The sequence below is a fragment of the Dictyostelium discoideum genome, assembly GCF_000004695.1.
Source record: "Dictyostelium discoideum AX4 chromosome 2 chromosome, whole genome shotgun sequence".
NCBI classification, from domain to species: domain Eukaryota; phylum Evosea; class Eumycetozoa; order Dictyosteliales; family Dictyosteliaceae; genus Dictyostelium; species Dictyostelium discoideum.
In genome coordinates this window covers 2,824,058-2,844,536 of record NC_007088.5, presented here as the reverse complement: position 1 = coordinate 2,844,536, position 20,479 = coordinate 2,824,058, and the positions used below count along the sequence as shown (strand labels likewise).

Below are 20,479 nucleotides of genomic sequence, written 5' to 3'. Positions count from 1 at the left end.
TTATTGTTGGCGGTATTTCTTTTTTATTTTTTTTTTACACATATTAAACAATAATAAAAATAATAATAATAATAATAATAATAATAATAATAATAATAATAATAATAATAATAATAATAATAATAATAATAATAATAATAATAATAATAATGAATAATAATGAATAATAATGAATAATAATGAAATTCTATTTTGGAAAGTGTTTCACAACAAATATTTATTTAATTTAATATTTGAAATCATGGAAAACAGTGAATTATTCAACAACAATGAAATCAATTTTTTATTTGATAAAGATAAAAGAATTAAATTTAAATATATTTATAGTTTAAAATGGATGATTAAAAATAACCAATTTCAATTATTAAAATCAAAATTAATAAATGATGAATATGTTTTTATTACCTACTCTAGTATCAGGCATTTAATCGAACTCTATTTAATTAATGAAAGTGAATATAATGGTAATAATAATATTCAATTATTAAGAAAGGAAGAATATTATTCTAATTATAATATATATAATATCTCTATTAAAATTGAATTATTTAAAGAAATATTACAATTAATACTTGAAAAAAGAGATTATAAATCATTAGATGATGATAAAATAATCCAATTAGCGTTATACCATGGTAGTTATGAAGTTATTAAAATATTATTTGAATCCTTAAATTATATTAATAATAAAAATAATAATAATAAAAATTATAATAATAATAATAATAATAATAATAATAATAATAATAATAATAATAATAATAATAATAATAATAATAATAATAATAATAATAATAGTGGTGATGATGATAATACTAAAATAAATAAAGATAAAACTTTTGAATCATATACTATGGAATCATGGAATGGAGATGGTTTTTATGGTTTCAACAAAATGAGTATGACTGGAAACAGAGTTCATGGTATTACATTAGAGAATATTATGTTAGACCATCTTATATTAATAGGTCAACAACAAGAACAACAACCAAATCAATTTAATGAATATGTTTCATTTTTCATAAATAATAGGAATTGTAAAAAAAGGATTGGTGCAAAATTAGCAATAGATTTAGAAAAATTAGAAGTTTCAACAAATTTCAAAACAAATTATAAATTATTAGATTATATCAAAATCATATTTGATAAAGAAATTGAAAATTTTAATAATAACAATAATAATAATAAAGATAAATTAGAAATATTATTTGAATGTATTAAATTATATAGGGGAGAACATCCACCATTAGAATCATTATTAAAACAAAATGATGATGAAACTATTCAAGAATTATTAAAACAATTAATCATTTTATCAAAATCAAAAACATTATTTGAATTATATTTATCAAAATATCATGATAATATAGGTGATGAATTAATTTCAATTGATAATTTTAAAGAAATTGCAATCGATTATTGCCTTTACAATTACATACCATCAATATTTAAACAAATTGACTTCACCATATATCATTTAAAAGTTTACCATGGCAATAACAATAAAGCAAATAAAATAATATCAAATTTAAAAAGATCAATCGAATTCTTAAGACTCCTTATATCAAAAATAAATTATAACCATTGTTTGAATGAAGAAGAAGAAGAAGAAAAAGAAGAAGAAGATGGTGATGATGATAATGATTATGATGAAGAAGAAGAAGAAGAAAAAGAAGAAGAAGAAGAAGAAGAAGAAGAAGAAGAAGAAGAAGAAGAAGAAGAAGAAGAAGAAGAAGAAGAAGAAGAAGAAGAAGAAGAAGAAGGAAATCTATATATTAAAGATACAATTTTAAATATAATGTTACAAACTGATAAATCAACATATGAAGAATTATATAGTTTCATACCAAATAAATATAAAAATAATTTACCATTGCACTGGAATCCAATTTTATCAAGTATTGGTAATTGTAATGTACTTTCAATTGCTAAAGATATTGAAACAATAAATTTGCTTAGTAATTGGATAGAAGATATGGACTATAAATTATATAAAATTAATACAATTGATTTTTATTATGATTCGGTTGAATTATCAAATTATTTTATAAAATTACATTCAATAACAAAAAATTCAAATGGCTTTTATTTTGTACCATTTTTAAAGGCATTTGCTGAAAGTAATATCAATGATTTTAAATATTTTGACTCTTTGGGTCTTAAAATTGGAAATTATTTACATAAAGTACTATTTTCTTTAAATAAAAGATTATTAAATGAAGATGATGAATTAATATACCAAGAATATAATACAATGTTCAATTTTATATTAGATAGTCAAATGGGTGATCCTTCTAATGATCTTTACAAATTAGTTGAATATATAGCTAACAATGGTTATTATAAAGATGATCAATATAATAATAGAACCAATTCAAATGAACATATAAAGTTTAATCTCTCAAAAATTAAAATCAATTTAAATAAAGAATTAATTAAAGATTTATTATCAAAAACATTAAATTATAATTTATCATCAAAAACATTAAATTATAATTTATCAAGATTGGTTGTCGAGAATTTAATCTTTACAAATAAAGAGTTGGATTTCAATATAAAATCAAATAAATATGACCCATTATTTATTAATTTAATAATTATTCAAATAAATAAATGTAGAGAAATAATTAAAATAAATAATAATAATAATAATAATAATAATAATAATAATAATAATAATAATAATAATAATAATAATAATAATAATAATAATAATTATAATAATAATAATAATAATAATAATTATAATAATAATAATAGTATTGAAGACTCTTTTAAAACACAGCAAGCAAATTTAAAAATTTATTTAAGATTATTAGAAGTTTTATTTTATTGTAATTTTAGAAATTATGAAAAAGGAGAGGATTTTGAAATAATTAACCAAATGTATGATGTTTTAATTGAAAATCAATATGAATTTCAAATTGAAAATAAACAATTAAAACTATTCTTAATATTTAAAAGATCACCAATATTGTATGAATATTTAAAAGATAAAGGAGATATTCATAAAACAATTAAAAAAACTATTAAAACAATATCTTTAGAATTCATTCAACAATCACCATTTGATGATTTAATTGATTCGGTTATATATCGTCCATATAAAGAAGAAGTAGAAATATTTGGTTACTCAAAATGTCAGGGAGTTATTCAACGTAATTTACAACTATTCATTTTACTAAAAAGAAAAGATTTATTTTTAAAAGAGTTGGAATTAATTGGTTCAGGTGGTAAAGAAGAATTGAATTTTCCAAAATTTATAATTAAATGGTGCTGTCTTAATTTAGAATTAACATCAATAAATTATATATTTAAAGTAATCAAGAGTGAAAAGTCTTTAAATGAGGATTTTTTTTTTAACTATTACAGGCCAACTAAAATATCAGAATTTTGTCTAGTATCATTACAATTGGGTAAAATTGAAATTACAAAATTATCATTCACAATTTTAAATAATTATTTTACACATTTTAGTTCATATGTACAAGAGTACTATCAAAATTTTAAAGACCAGGTTGAAAATTATAGCGAACATGATTATTTAATCAACAGAAATTCATTAGCCGAACTACTACATGGCATTATTGGAGGATTAAAGCAAGCTAAAGAGTATGCCTATATGTAATTAATGTTCAAAAAAAAATAAAAAAAAAAATTTAAATAACAAACTAAAAATAGAATAACTAAAGAGTGGATTTTTTGATAAAAAAAAAAAAATAAAAAAATAAAAAAAATAATAAAAAAAAATAAAAAAATAAAAATTTCAAAAAAAAAAAAAAAAAAAAATAAAATAAAATTCAACAAGAGATTTATCGTTACCATTAATTAATTTTTTTTTTTTTTATTTTTTTTTTTTTTTTTGGTTTTTTAAAAATAAATTGTATACAAAAGGGATAATAATAAAAAAATAAATAAATAATAAATAAAAAACAAACAAATAAAAAAAAAATGGCAGATAAAAGAGTACCATCAGTTCTAGTATCATCACTTCGTGTTGGTATGGGAAGCACATACCTAAAAACAAGAAAAGATGACACTGACAAGAATGATAAAGATAGACAAAAAGAAGAATTAAGACAAAGAGAATTAAAATCATTAGAAAAGAAATCTGGTATTAAATTTGAAGATACCTCAATTGAAAATGATAAAGAATTATTAAAATTAAAGAATAGATTAATAAATGAAGAAGAAGAGGAAAATAATAAAACATCAACTACAACTACAACTACAACATCAAATATAAAGAAGAGAAAAGGTATAGACGATGATGATACAGATAGCGATGATAGTGATAGTGATAGTGATGATGATGATGATGATGATGATGATAACAATGGTTCAAAGAATAAATTTAAAAAAGTTGATAAAGATCATTCAGATAATAGTGAAAATAATGATTCAGATGACTCTGATGATTCAGATGATTCAGATGATGAAGAAGAATTAATGAAAGAACTTGAAAAAATTAAAAAAGAAAAAGCAGAACAACAAAAGAAAAAAGAATTAGAGAGACAACAAGAATTAGAAAAAGAGCGTTTAGAAAGAGTCGCTCATGGTAATCCTTTATTAAATAATAACAATAGTAATAATAACAATAATAATAGTAGTGGTGATTATTCTATAAAGAAAAAGTATGTAATATTTAATTTATTATTTCATGTTTGGTTTAGTATTATTATTAACATTTTTCTTTTTTTTTTCTATTGAAATAGTTGGTTTGACGATGGTGTTTTTAAAAATCAAGCTAGAGATGAACCCGTTGTAAAGAAGAGATTTATTAATGATACAACTAGAAGTGATTTTGCTAAAAAATTCTTATCAAAATATATAAAATAAATTATTTAATTTTTTAAAAAAAAAAAACAAAATTGTAGAAAAGAGACAGGAGATTTGTTAAAATTTTATTGACTATTATTATTATTTATTTTATTATTGACTATTATTATTATTATTATTAAAAGGTACAATTTTTAAATCACTACTACTTGGATCACCAAAAAGGATTTCAAAACTATTTGAGTGCTTAAGATTTCCATCAATACTAGAGGCACCTATGTCGATATTCTCTTCTTCTAAAATATATTTTATAACATCACCAATAAAATGATTAATATATGAGTCCAATATGTCAAATCTAATAGTTTCTCTAATTTCTGACAGAGTTCTTCCTGGTGAATCATTTGAATTAATTCTATCACATATTGATGAAGTTAGAACTGTCAAACATTCATTAGACTCACAACCTAGATCTCTATTTAACCTTAAAATTGGAGAAACTAAATAAATATTACCTAATAATTATTTTAATTAGAACAAACTTTTGTTTTTGATTTTGATTTTTTTTTTTTTTTTTTTTTTCTTCTAAAAATAAAATTAAATATATATTATTTACCAAAATCTGTATCCTTTGAAATTTCTTTTATTATATCATTATTAAATTCTCCTTTATAAAGTTCATTGAAAAAACATTTTGCTTCTTTTTCCATATCATAAACATCTAAAATAAATAAATTTTTAAATGAAGTGAATTTACCTTTTTTAAAATTATCATTTTCTTTTTTTTTTTTTTTGGAAATAAAAAAAAACATATATATATTTTAATATTAATTATATTTTAAACCTATTATAATTTAATAATCAATTGATTATTACATACTTGTTTTTTTCTGGTGAAATTTTAATATTTCGATCATTGATTTTATAACTTTAATATTCTTATTATTATTATTATTATTATTATTATTATTATTATTATTATTATTATTATTATTATTATTATTATTATTATTATTATTATTATTATTATTATTATTGTTATCGTTATTGTTATTAATACTTTCAATTTTGATTTTTAGATTATCAAATTCTTTTTCAACATTAAATGAGTTAATAGGTGATTTATTGTTATTATTAAAGGTTGGGACAAGTATTTTTGAAGGTTCTGATTTATATATATTATCATTTTTAAATTCATTTATTGAATTAAAAAATTTTTCATTTCTGTCATCTTCGTTGGTTGAATGATAATAAAGTATAATATCTAATTCTGGATATAGAGGAAGAATTGAATAAACTTTTCGATGAAATGAATATATATTACTAAAGGTAAAACATTCAGTGCCTTTTTTTAAAAATGATTTTTTAATTTCTATTATATTTTGATTTTTTAATTCATTTTCATTTTCATTGAAAATTAAACATATCACTTTTCTATTTCCAGGTTTTTCTTTATAAGTTTCAATTTTATTATTACTATTAGTATTAACTTGGCTATTTGAATTAAAGATTATTGATCCACTTGATTGTGAACCAAAAAATATATTAAAATTGTCAAATAATTGATTTTTTAAGTTATATGGAATCATTTGGTAATTTTTCTTCAAAAGAGTTTCTAAATTATTTAAATTACCAAAATACTTTGTAATGTAATTATCTAAAATAATACCCTTCATTTTAACAATCTTATTTGATAATACTTCTTTATCATTTGATTCTAATGTATCACATAGTAATTCTAAAAATGGTGAAGCTTCACCATTAATTGTTGTAGTTGTTACAATTGTAGTTGTAGTAGTTGTTGTATTATCATTAATTCTATATGATGAAGATGTTGTTGTAGTAGTAGTTGAATTATTATTATTAATATTATTATTTGTGTTATTATTATTATTATTATTATTATTATTACTATTAATATAATTATTATTATTATTCAAATAATCAAATAATAAATGTGAATGTATAAATGAAATATCTTAAAAATAAATAAATTAGTATCTTAAAATTATTATTATTATTATTATTATTATTTAAAATTTACAAATGATAATTATTTAAAAATACTTACTATCCATTGTTGGTAGGTTTAATATTTCATTGGGAGAATTATAAAGTTGAAATAATTTTTCTAATGGGTTATTATTATTATTGTTATTGTTATTATTATAAAATAAATCTAAAATAAATATCTTTTCCCATGATAGCATTACTCCTTTTTTGAAATGTAAATTTTCTTAAAATTATTTAGTTTGAAAAAAAAAAAAAAAATATTTTGGTAATTATTTTATATATAAATTGTTGAGAAAATTAAAAAAAATATACATACTGAATTCATCTTCTTTTGTTTTTAATAAACCTATCAAACTATTTAAAAAAAATTTTATTTCACGGGTTATTTTAGAACCTTGATATATTTCAACTAATGATGAAAGTTTAATTTTATTATCTTCTAATTGGTATGGCCCATAAATATAAAATAAAAACATTGCTTTTGTATTATCAGACTTTAGATCTTTTACAATTGTTTTAAATACATTTCTTAAATCATCATTTATATTATCGAAACAAATGACTTCAAATCCAAATGGAGTTAAAGTTTCTTTTAATTTTAATTTATTGCTTATTGCATTCATATCATTTACATTCCAAACAATGATATAACAAATTTTTTTTATAATTTTTGATATGTGTTCCTTTAATATTTAAAATTAAAAAAAGAGTATAAGTATTTGAAAGAAAAGAAAAGAAAAAAAAAAAAAAAAAAAAAATTACCAAAACATTATTTTTAATATCACTGTTTTTATTATTCTCTAATTGGCTTGCGTCACCTTCTATATTCATTTTTTTATTTTATTGAATTATCTTATAATAAAGAAAAAAATAAGAGTAGAAAAAAAAAAAAAAAAAAATATAAGGAAAAAAAAAAATTAAAAAATTAAAAATTAAAAATTAAAAATTAAATTAAAAATAAATTCATTTTTTAATTTTGGGTAAAATTGATTGGGGAATCAATTGGGGTGGGTGGGAATGGGGGACCACTAAAAATAAAAAATAAAATTTGTTATCATTTTTAATAAAAAAATCCAAAAATAGTATTATTATTATTATCATTTTTATCATTTTTATTATTATTATTTTTATTTTTATTTTTTAAATTATTTAAATTGAAGCAGGATAATTTTTTAAAAATGGAGAATCAAAATAAGAAGTTTGTATTGAATCTATTCTAATTTCAAGCAATTCTTTAATGATAAAAGTGAATGAAGGTCTCTTTTTTGGATTTGTTGACCAACATAATTGAATTAAATTTGAAAGACGAGGATCACAATCGAATGGTAAAGTTGGTCTAAGATTCTCTTCTCTAATTAAATTTATAAATTGCATTTTACCAAATGAATATTCATCAAATGGGATTTCACCAGTTAAAATTGTAAATAAAATCATAGCAAAACTATAGGTATCAACTTTTTCAGTATAACTTTCATCTTCAACACCGATGGTTTCTGGTGCCATCCATTGAAAATTACCAAGTAAACCACTTACAGAATAAACTGATTGTTGAGAAAGACCGAAATCAGCGATTTTAGCACAAACTGGTGAATTCTCATCTAAAGATTTCAAGAAAATATTTGGTGAACGTAAATCTCTATGAACAATTGGTGGGTTTTGATTTTGCATATACCCAATACCCTTGGCAATATCAATCATTAAACGTAATTTTAAAGTCCATCCCAATGAAGCATATCTTTCCTTATCTTGACATAAATGATAAAGATCACCATGTTCAACATACTCCATTACCATACGTGGTGGATTATGCATTAAACCATAAAGTTTAACAATATTTGGATGATTTAAATTTGACATAATAAAAACTTCATGTTGAAATTCTTGAAATTTTTCAATAAATTCGTCTTCATTATTATTATTTTTAAAATTATTTGAATTATTTGAATTATTGTTATTATTTGAATTATTGTTATTATTTGAATTACATAAAATTAAAGATTTAATTGCAATATCAGATTTATTTGAAATTAATTTACCTTTATGAATTAAACCAAAACCACCTTCACCAATTTGTCTTTCATAGAGTATTTGGTCATCAGTAAAAGTTGGTACTTTTTTTAAACATATATCAGGTGCAATATAATCTATACGAACTGGTGTATTTGGATCATTACCACAATAGACATGAGATCTACCATCTTCTAAAGCTGATATACAATCACCTAAATCGAAATGATAAGGTTCAATAGTTGGGTTGAGTTGAATACAATGTGTACATGGTATTGTTCGAGTAACTTCCAAACCTTGATAAGAACCTGATATTAATGTATCAATTGTAAATAAAAGTTGTTGAAAAAATAATGATACTGAATGTTCTTTATCAATTGTTGTATTATAAGTTCTAACTTGAATATTTAATTTATAACTATCATTATCATGTGATTGTTCAAATGATTTCTTTTTTATAAATGTTATTAATGCTTGAAGTTTAGGTTTTGCTGTTAAACATAATGATGATACTGTTCTATTAATTGGTAATTTTTTATTGTTATTATTTTTTATTGGTATTGTTGGTGTTGTTGTTGTTGGTGTTGTTGTTGAAGTTGTTGATGTTGATGTTGATGTTGTTGTTGTTGTTTTAATTAATTCACCACTACTACCATTTTGATTATTTATTTTTGTTAATGTTTTAATTAATTCATTACTACTACCATTATTTTTATTAATATTTCTATGACAACCAACACCACAAAATTGTGATGATGGTGAAGAAGATGATGATGATGAAGATGTAGTAGTGGAAGAGGAAGAAAAAGAAGGAGTTCTTGGTGATGTTGGTGAATATGGAGTTATTGATGACATAGAAAGTGGTGTTATATTATTTGAACTTGTTGTACTTGTACTTGTTGTACTTGTTGTTGTGCTTGTTGTTGAGGTTGAATTTGAAATGAATTTTCTATTAACTCTTGGTGAATTTAAAATTAGTGGTGGTGGTTCAAGTGGTGAATAATTTTGTGAATCTGTTAATGATAAACTACAAAGAAATGGTGATAGAGTAGTTGTTGGTTCAAAAATTGATTTTTTTTGTAACAATTGTTGTTGTTTAATTTTATCAGATGGTGTTAAAATATCTAATAATACACCATCTTTCCAATAAGTTTTAATATCAATACCTTGAATTAAAAGTATTCTTAATAAAAGACGTGCAAAGAAACCTAATGGCATAAAACTAAAATGATAATCACAACCAAATACTTGTACATAGTTATTCTCCATTGCGAGTTTTAGTGGGACCCATTCACGATCTTTAATTTCTAAAATCTCTCCAATTGGATCATCAGGTAGTAAAGATGGTATTAAAGATTTTGATAGATTAGGTAACTGATATGAAACTTCGAATTTCTCTAACAATTTCAATAATGATGGCCAAAGTGTTTGTTTATATCGTCCACCCCAAATCGATTGCAAATCCGAGTGATTCAATATACCAAGTTTTATCCAACTATGAGAGAATGTAATAAGCGATGACATTACATCTGCCAACCATTGAGGATCCAACACTACTAAATTATTAAGTTTTGGTGAATCAAAATGTAATATTATACCTAGATTATGTAGAAAATCGGTTGCATCTTTAATTTCATGTGGTTTTAAATATGATAATTTACATTCATTTAAATAATCATCATAATCAATATATTTCTCTTTTATAGATTGTTGCAGTTGTTGCTGCTGTTGCTGATGCTGTTGTTGTTGTTGTTGACTATGTTTTAAATGAGATGAACTTTTTTTACTTGTTAAAGATGGCGATGATGATGATGATGAATTTAATAAGGATGATGATGAATTTGAAGCAGAGTTTGAAATTGACATTCTACCTTGATTAGCACCTCTATTTGATAACCTTTGTTCTAATATTATATAACTACCAGGTATATCTTTTTTAATTAATCTTGATTTTTCAGATTCATGAATTAATCGTTTCTTTAATTCTTTTACACCTTTTCCAGTTACACAAGATACGAAATTAATTACATTCTGTTTTACACGTGAATATTTTATAAAATTTGATTTTAAAATTGATTCTGCCATTGACAATTGTTCAGGTGTACAACTATCAATATGAGTACCAACAAAGAAAATAATTGGTAGAGAAATACCAGATTTCGCTTTAATTTGATGTACCCAATAATTGACCCTCTCTGCAAAATTCGAATCATTAACTCTGAAAATTAATAAATACAATGACTGAGTAGTTAAAAAGAATTGATGAGTTGGATAAAATATTTGTTGACCACCGAAATCCCATGCATAGAATTCAACTTTTTTACTCTTAAAATCATGGATATTAACACCCTCTGTTGATACTGTATCACCAGTTACTTGATTTTCATTTTTTATATTCACCATATTGATATTGGAGTTGCTAATACTATTAGAGTTGATTATCGATGATGATGATGATGACGATGATAATGCCGATGACAATGACGATAATGATGATGATGATGACGATGATGACTTTTTCTTATTATATTTTGAACCAATTAATAATTTACATAATCTAGTTTTACCAACACCTTCTTCACCAACAAACATCAGTTTCACTTTATTCCAAGTTTCGCATGATTTACCTTCTAATATATTCCTACAAAATGATAATAATTTCTTTGTACCAAGTTCAACAATACTTGATGGGAAATTATTTAATGGATTTTCATTTAATAATAAAACCTTTAACAAAGTTAAATTACAAATCTCTAATGGTATATCATTGATTAAATTATCAGATAAATTTAAATTCTTTAGAAATTTCAATTCTGTAATTTCAATTGGTATCTCTGTTATTCTATTATTACTCATATCCAATTCAACCAATTGTGAACACATATTTATAATTGACATTGGAAATCTAGTAATATTTGATTTTGATAATAATAAAAATGTACCATTTTCAACGATTGCACATAATAATGCCATTGTACCTGAAACTACCAATGATGATCCACTACTATATGATGTATATGAATTAAATACAATTGTATATCCAGCACCTTGTGCTTCTTTTAATTGTGACTTTAAAATAAAATAAAAAATAAAAAACAAAAAAATTAATAATCAATAATTTTATTTTATTTTATTTTTAAATTTTTTAAAGAAACTTACTTTTGAACAACCTGATAAAATTATTTCATCTAAAAGATTAATATCACCTAATGTACATGCTCTTGCTAATTCATTTTTTTTAACATGATAAGTTAAAAGATTTGAAGATAATTTAAAAACTTCTTTCCAAGATTCATCATTTCTCCATTCAATAAATTGAAACGAACCAGCGAATGAAACAATCTCTGACATGTAAGATTGTCTATCATCATTATATAAATTTATAATTACAAAAAATGAAGGTTTACTTCCGACTGATGTTATTGGTTGTTGTTGGTGCAGTAAATGCTCCAATAATTGAGGTGATGAATGGTATGGTGGTGATGTTGAAATTGGTGATGATGGCGATGATGTTAGTGATGGTGATGATGATGTTGATGACGATGATGACGATGATGATGATTGTAATAATGCGTGTGAATGAAGATCAAATTGGTGACTACTATTTGTTGACTCATTTGATAATTTTTGAACAACTCTTTTCATTTTTTTAATTGACCTTTTATCCTTACCATCAAAAGTAATGATATTACAAGATGTGAATTTACTTTCATATTGATCATAGTAAACTATACGATAGGTTTCATTTATGATTGTTAGTGTGGTTTCATGATTTTTCATACTATTTACTATTAAATCCTTTTTTGAACCAATCACTTCAATTCCAATTCTTGAAAATTCCATTTGTTGTTGTCTTTGTCTTTGTGACATCCATTCATCTTGTTCTAAATCCATATTTTTTATTTTTGCTTTTTTTTTTTTTTATTTCTTATTTTTTCACTTTTCAACCCACATTATATTTGTAAAATAATAAAACAAAAAAAAAAAAAAAAATTATAAAAAAGAAAAAATGTGGTACATCATCATTTTGTGATAAATTATTTTTTTTTTTTTTTTTTTTTTTTTCAATGAAAATAAATAAAACCTTTTTTTTTTTTTTTTGTTTTTTTCAAAAAAAAAAACACACACACACCAAGTGGTGAAATGATTTAAATAGAATTAAAAAAAAAAAAAAAATTTTTGTGCTAAAATTGGACTAAATTTTGAAGATATAAAAATAGAAACCATAGTGATGAAAAAAAAAAAAAAAAAAAAAAAAAATGGGAAAAAAAAAAAAGTTTTTTTTTTTTTTTTTTTTTTTTAAAATTTTTTTTTTTTTAATTTTTTATTTTTAATTTAAATGAAAAAAATTTTTCATTTAAATTAAAAATAAAAAATTAAAAATTAAATTTTTTTATTTGTAAAATAAAAACTAGGTGTTGGGTAGTCGCAATACTGAAATGAATAACTAAGTTGATTTCTATTTGATTTTTAATTCTTTACTGTTATCGATTAAACTGTGTTTTTTTAGCCCAGCGGTCGCCAGCTGTTGGCAGGCGGCTGTTTGCTCATAGTAGGCCAATAGAATAACTAAGTTGATTTCTATTTGATTTTTAATTCTTTACTGTTATCGATTAAACTGTGTTTTTGGAAATTCGATTTTTAATTCTTTACTGTTATCGGTTGAACTATGTTTTTGGAAATTCGATTTTTTTTTTATTATTACTATTTTATTTTTGGGTGGTCGCAATACTGAAATGAATGAATTTTATTAAATTGATTTCTATTTGAATTTTAATTCTTTCCTGTTATGTTTTTGGAAATTCGATATTTTTTTTTTTTTTTTTTTTTTTTTTATTTTTTTTTTTTTAATTATTACTATTTTTGGGTCACAATACTGAAATGAAAAATTTTTGGAAATACAATTTTTTTTTTTTTTTTTTTTTTTTTTTTTTTTTTTTTTTTTTTTTTTTTTTTTTTTTTTTTTTTTTTTTATTATTATTTATTACTATTATATTATTTTTGGGGGTCGCAATACTGAAATGAATAAATTTTATTAAATTGATTTCTATTTGATTTTTAATTATTTACTGTTATGTTTTTGGAAATCGATAATTTTTTTTTTTTTTATTATTATTACTATTTTTTATGTACAATTAATACTGAGTGAGGTTATTTATTTATGCACATATATTATTTACAAAAATTTTTTACAAAGTTATTTACAAAAATATATACAAACTATTTACTATTATTTCTAAAAATTTTTTTTTTTTTTTTTTTTTTTTTTTTTTTTTTTTTTTTTAAAAAAATTAATTACAAAAGAAAAAAACTAACCTAATGTAATATTACCCAAATTAATGAGGGTATATGAATATAATTCTATATATTCTATTAACTCCAATAAACTAACTTCAAAACCATCCAATGATTGATTTAATTCTGAAATTGTTGACTGCCTCCATTCGAAAATTTGATTTTTTTGATTTTTAATATCGAGATTTAAATCCAAAGGAATTTGTGGAATGAAGGATAAATTTATAGTTTTTATTGATTGCGAAATTGATTCATATTGATTATTGAGTGATGAATTGTAGAAATTAGTTAACAAAAGTAATCTTTGTTTTGAAACTGATTCATAAATTTGATTTAAATCTTTTGAAAATAATTCTTTATCATTCTTTGAAAGCATAGCATTAATTTTATAACCCACTAGTGTTGAACATAATTGATCAATTTCTTTTAATCTACTTTCATACCAATTCACAGAATTGAAAAAATTATGATACCTATCGGTATGTGTATGTCTCCAATTATTTAAAAAGCTGATAACTTCTTTATACTGTTGAAATGCTTTTTCATCGTTAAATTTTATTGTATGTAACCCATCGTAAATAGTTACAATATCCAAACTGATTTCATCAAAATTTGATATACCTATATGTTTTTATTTTTTTTAATAGTTTTTTATTTTTATTGGTTTTTTATTTTTATTGGTGTTTTATTTTTAATATTCTATACTTACAAATCTGGTTTGGGTCTACTTGTGTTTTATTAGCTTCCATTGAGATAAAAATTAAACAAATGGTATAAAAAAATTTATGTTGGTGTGAAAAAAAAAAAAAAAAAATGGAAAAAAAAATTAAAATTTATTTATTAAAAAGGGTGGTGTGGTTGCGAAATAATAATTAAAATAAAAAAACAAAAAAAAATAAAAAAAATAAAAAAAAAACATCAAAACACACACCCCCACACATTTCCTTTTTTGATTTTGTTTCAAAGAACAAAATAAAAATAAAAAACAAAAAACACACACATAACATTGTTTTTGCCATCATCCCTATTTTATGATTAATATTATTAATATAAAAAAGGAAAAAAAAAAAAAAAACTTAAAAAATAAAAAAAAAAAATGAAAAAAAAATATATCCGTTGAAAGGAATAGTGCCGAATATAATAAAATATTATTTAAACAAAATAATAAAAAAAAAAAAATATTTAAAAAAAAAAAAAAAAAAAAAAAATTGGGAAAATTAAATCTGAAAATTTGGTTCTTCACAATTGATTATTTTGTATGCAATAGTATCCACCATTTCCATTAAACGTAGGCCAATTTCTTCATATCCTTTGAATTTATTGTAAATTCGAATTAAATTTTGATTCCTCCAATTATGGATTTGATCATCATCAAAAAATGTGAATGGAATTTCACCAAATGTAAAAATTACATCTGTTTCTATTGACCTACTTGTATTGAGTAATAATTGATCGTAATGCTTGGTTATTAGTAATATTCTTAAGATTTTTATATCATTTAATACCTGATCGAAATTTTGTAACATTTGATTATTATTTACTTGGTGATTTAATGTTATAAAAACCCCATTAATTTCTTTAAATCGTTTAATAAACCACTTATTACTTCTTACAAATTTATGAAAATGGTAACGTGTATTATATGTATAAGTTTTTAAAGTTATAATAAGTTCTCGGGAGTAATTTCCATTATTATTAATATTATTATTATTATTAATTTCATTTTCTAATGTTATTGTAAAATTAAAAATATTATCCCACAATTCATTACCTATTTTTTTCAAATTTTACTATTAATAAAATAATAATAATAATAATAATAATAATAATAATAATAATAATAATAATAATAAATAATAATAATAATAATAATAATAATAATAATTATAATAATAATAAAAGTTTATTAATTAAAATAATATATACAATCAGTAAATAGATGATTGTTTTGATAAAGGTCTAGTAAGACATCTTCTAGTACTATATTAAGAAAGTTTTCTGGAAATCCATCCATTGTTTATTTTTAGTTTTTTTTTTTTTTTTTTTTTTTTTTTATTATATGTGTTAAATAATTAATTTTAATAGGATGTTTATTTAAAAAAAAATAATAGTAATTAGAAAAAAAATAATAGTAATTAAAAAAAATAATATTAAATAAAAAAATAAATAAAAAAAAAATTGCAGGGGAATAAAAATTATATATATAAACTTTATTTTTATGCACAATCATAGCACAACACTAACACGCTGTAAAAAGAATATTATAATATTCTTTATTTTCAATTGAAAATTATTAATTTATTCTAAGTTATAAGTAAATATATTTTTCAAATAATAAAAAATTATGTCAACATAAAAATTTTATTAAATAAAATACCCATCTGAGCTCACTTTGTGTGTATAATAATAATAATATTCGTTATACAGCGTGTTAGTGTTTGTGTGTGTGTTAAAAAATGGGGTGATTTTTTTTTGGCGTGTCAATATAAAGTTGATGTGTAACATAAATGTAAATTGATAAATTGCTTTGATATTGTTAACAATATTTTAAATTTTTTTTTTTTTTATTTTATTTTTTTTGATTTCTTTTGTTAATTTTTTTTTAAAATTTTTTTTATTCACACAATTATTTCAATATAATTTAAAAATGAAAAACGTTCTTACTTCAAAAAAAACATTTATACAATTTACAAACAATTTACCTACAATTGGAGGAATTATTAGCGGAAATTTTAAAATAGGAAATGGAATAAAAATAGAAAAAAAAAAAAAAAAAAAAAAAAAAAAATTAAAAATATTTTAAAAAAATAAAATAAAATAAAATAAAATAAAATAAAATAAAAAAAAAATAAAAATCTATTTTTAGAATAAAATAATAATAATTAAAAAAGGATGAGCTTAAAATTTTAAGAAAAAAAAAAAAAAGATTATTTTAACCCTCAAAAGCTCAATTCAAAAAATCAATAAAAAGGTTTTTTTTTTTTAAAAATAAAAATAAATAAAAACAAATTATATGGACATGTGCAGAATTTTTTTTTTTTTTTTTATTATTTTTTTTTTTTTTTTTGCGGTATAGTTTAATGTAATATCTTATCCTACACCTCAATAACAATATATTTAATAAAAAAAATTTTGAAATGGAAAAAAAAAAACAAAAAGTTGAACAACAAATTTCAACAAATTTTGACAATATGAATTCTGATAGGATGAAGACGATGAAGGTCACTTTGATTTATTATCTCATTCAATTCAAGAAGAAGAAGAAGAAGATGGTTTAATTAATGAAAGAAATAGGATGTTTTACTATTATTATAGAATGTGGTGGTTCAAACAATTAAAGATCCAACAACAGATGAGGATTATAAATCAAATTCAATGGAAAGAATGAATTCAAAACCTATTAAACTTTCTATTGTGTTGGTGAGTTATCGTTTATCGTATGAACATGGGTGCTTGCGACCGCCAAAGAATAAAAAAGAATTTTATTCGGGTCATAATAAAAAGTGGTATTTAACACTGTTTTGGTATATCATAGAATGTTATATCATAAATAGCTTTGTGGTTCACAAAAATTATAACAAATATAGCCTATCCTATAGAGAATTTCGTAAAACTATTTTGGAAGATTTGAATGGTCACCAAACCCTTAGAAAGTACGCTCCAAGTTCAACTTTTTCAATTTTTTCCACTTTTTTTCTGATTTTTCAAAGAAAAAATAATGAAAAAAATTAATAAAAAAAAAATTAATATATATAAATAAATATTCATTTTAATTACCAAACAATCTAATTATTATTTTTATTTGTAGTTTTTTAAAAAAACCGTTAAAAAACTTTATTGATTTTTTCTTATTTCAACTTAAATATTAAAAGGCCTTTCAGATACAATTAAAAAAATTAATAAAAAATTAAAAAATAAAAAATAAAAAATAAAAATAAAAAAAAAAAAAAAAAAGTCAAAGAAAAAAAGTCAAATAAAAATAACTTAATTATTCTTTAGAGTTGATTTTTTTTCTTTTTTAATAGTATACTTGGGGGGTGAGTTCCACAAAGTAATTGAAGCAACTTTCAACCAAAATCTTTTTTTTTATTAAAAAATTTTTTGTAAAAAAAAAAATGTCAAAAAAAAAATGTTTTGATTTTTGTTTTCCACAAAAAGTTATTATTATTTAAATTAAAAACAGTATTTTATTTAATTTTTAAAATGTTTTGTACCCTTTTTTTTTTAATTATTTTTTTTTACACAGAGCCAATCAGTCAGAATTTAATTTTCCAATAAATATTATTTTTTCTATTGCCATTTGGAAAATATTGTTATGATCCTCGTTAGAAAGTTCCATATTAACTATGTAAAAGCGGTTATCACCACACAACCACGAAACCATGGTTTTGATTTTTGTTTAATTGAACATGCAGCGAGATCTTTAACTAGTTTAAAAGATCTTTCATATAGAGATCTCAAGCTATCATAAAAAAAAAAAAAAAAGATTTTAATGAATTGAAATACCCTTTAAATAAAAAAAATAATATAAAGTAATAAAAAAATAAAAAAAAAAATAAAAAAATAATTATAAAAAAAATAAAAAAAAATAAAAATATTAAATGTTAAAACAAAATATTTCAAGAGTGAGAAAAAAAAAACAATTTGGTTAGAGTTTTGTTTTTTTTATTTTTTTTATTATTTATTTTTGTTTTGAATTTGTTTTTGTTATATAACCACACACTTATGGTATGATAAAGTTAATATCCTGACCTATAAGGTTAATAATTAGTTCTTTTACTATTGTAAATGCATCATTTTTTATTTTGTGTTACATAGAACATAATCAATACCAACTTTGATATTAATTGAAATTTTATGAATAGTGAATCAATGTTCTTCTTTCCTTTCTTTATAGTTTTATTTGAATCTATAAAATAAAAAAAATAAAATTAATATTTAAAAATTATATTATATATATGTAATAAAAATTTATTATATATTTATATATTACATCATAAATATACACCTTATGTGTGTGAGGAAATTGAAAATATATGGGGTTTTTAAACTTCCCAATTAATATATAAATAGATATATACTATTAATTCCTAAAACTGTTTGTGATGATTTATTATTGTTTTTTTTTTTTTTTTTATTTAATTTTCACCCATCCAATGCTCAAAAAAACTAAAATACTTTTTTAATGTTGCTTTTGGATGGTTTGATTTATTATTTTTTTTTTTTTTGGCAAAGAGTTTTTATACAATTAAAAATTGGTGTCACTCTTTTTTTTTTTTTTTTTATGGGTTTTTTTTTAAATAATTTATCATAGAATTCATTTAATTGCAATTAAAAATCTCAATTTTGCCTAAATAATTAAGAATTCAAAGAAATTAAAAAAAAAAAGTGTGTCAAAAAAAATAAAAAACAAAATTTGAAAAAATTTGGTCAAAATTGATAATAAATTATGCATTTAGTTTTGAAAATATTCTCATATGAAAAAAAAAAGTGTTTCGGAACCGAATTAAACATTATCTTAAAAAAAAAAAAAAAATATCTGAAAATAGTTAAAAAAAAACTTAATTTCTTTTTTTTTTTTACTTTTTTTAATTCTGCCACTTTTTTTTTTTTTTTTTTGATTTTTTTTTTATTATTATTTTTTTTTTTTTTTTTTTTTGGTTTCCTGATTAAAAAAAGGATTTGATAATTGATTGATTAAATTTAATGTTTTTATGTAATGGTTTATTTTTTTTTTTAATCCTTTTTTTTTTTTTTTTTTTTTTTTTTTTTTTCTACTTTTTTTTTATTTTTCTAACAATAAATAAAAAAAATAAAAAAATCAAGGACTTAATTAATTTAATTTTGAAAGTCAATGAAAATAATTTGAGAGTTGCAGATAAATAGATTCCAACCAATCAATTCGGGAATTATAAAAGCCTTCACAAAAAAGAATCTGTTTCGGATGTGTTTTTATAAAAAAAAAAAATTAAAAAAAAAATAAAAAATTTTATTTTTTTTGAATTAATATTTTTTTAATTAAGGAGTGAACACTGCTTTTTTTTTTTTTTTTTTTTTTTTTTTTTTTTTATAAATTCATATTTTATTTTTTATTTTTTATTTTTTTATTTATTTATTTTTTCATATTTATTAAGTATTACAACAATACTCACACCCCCAAATAAAACATAAAAACATCTATTAATATTTGTATGTATTATTTTGCATGCAAAGCATTGGAAAATTAATAATTACCGTATTAATATTGTAATAAATTATTTTTATTTTATTTTTTTTATTATTCAATTAAATTTATTATTTATTTATTTTTTTTTAAAAAAACAAAAAAAAAAAAAAAAACCTAATATATTGAATATTACTAATATTCATTTGTTTCTTTTTCTTT

The 20,479-nt window shown here is 20.5% G+C and overlaps 5 protein-coding genes across 5 annotated transcripts; 2 read left to right on the top strand and 3 right to left on the bottom strand.

Moving 5' to 3' along the window:
* Positions 1-169: 169 nt before the first annotated feature.
* DDB_G0273385 (hypothetical protein) lies at positions 170-3,628 on the top strand (the record flags this gene model as incomplete). Its single annotated transcript, XM_639727.2, has 1 exon — positions 170-3,628. One exon carries the CDS (start codon positions 170-172, stop codon positions 3,626-3,628), a length of 3,459 nt encoding a protein of 1,152 aa, XP_644819.2.
* Positions 3,629-3,951: 323 nt separating this feature from the next.
* cwc15-1 (hypothetical protein) lies at positions 3,952-4,839 on the top strand (the record flags this gene model as incomplete). The annotated part of the gene is made up of 2 exons (XM_639726.2): positions 3,952-4,634; positions 4,716-4,839. 2 exons carry the CDS (start codon positions 3,952-3,954, stop codon positions 4,837-4,839), a joined length of 807 nt encoding a protein of 268 aa, XP_644818.2.
* Positions 4,840-4,932: 93 nt separating this feature from the next.
* On the bottom strand, positions 4,933-7,623 carry DDB_G0273133 (hypothetical protein; the record flags this gene model as incomplete). Its single annotated transcript, XM_639725.2, has 6 exons — positions 4,933-5,294; positions 5,396-5,500; positions 5,660-6,757; positions 6,851-7,015; positions 7,109-7,475; positions 7,555-7,623. 6 exons carry the CDS (start codon positions 7,621-7,623, stop codon positions 4,933-4,935), a joined length of 2,166 nt encoding a protein of 721 aa, XP_644817.2.
* A 318-nt stretch (positions 7,624-7,941) lies between these two features.
* Positions 7,942-12,693, bottom strand: qkgA-1 (leucine-rich repeat-containing protein; the record flags this gene model as incomplete). The annotated part of the gene is made up of 2 exons (XM_639724.1): positions 7,942-11,868; positions 11,959-12,693. The coding sequence occupies 2 exons, from the start codon at positions 12,691-12,693 to the stop codon at positions 7,942-7,944; spliced, it is 4,662 nt and encodes a 1,553-aa protein (XP_644816.1).
* Positions 12,694-14,110: 1,417 nt separating this feature from the next.
* DDB_G0273311 (hypothetical protein) lies at positions 14,111-14,843 on the bottom strand (the record flags this gene model as incomplete). Its single annotated transcript, XM_639723.1, has 2 exons — positions 14,111-14,715; positions 14,804-14,843. The coding sequence occupies 2 exons, from the start codon at positions 14,841-14,843 to the stop codon at positions 14,111-14,113; spliced, it is 645 nt and encodes a 214-aa protein (XP_644815.1).
* Between the last annotated feature and the right edge of the window lie 5,636 nt (positions 14,844-20,479).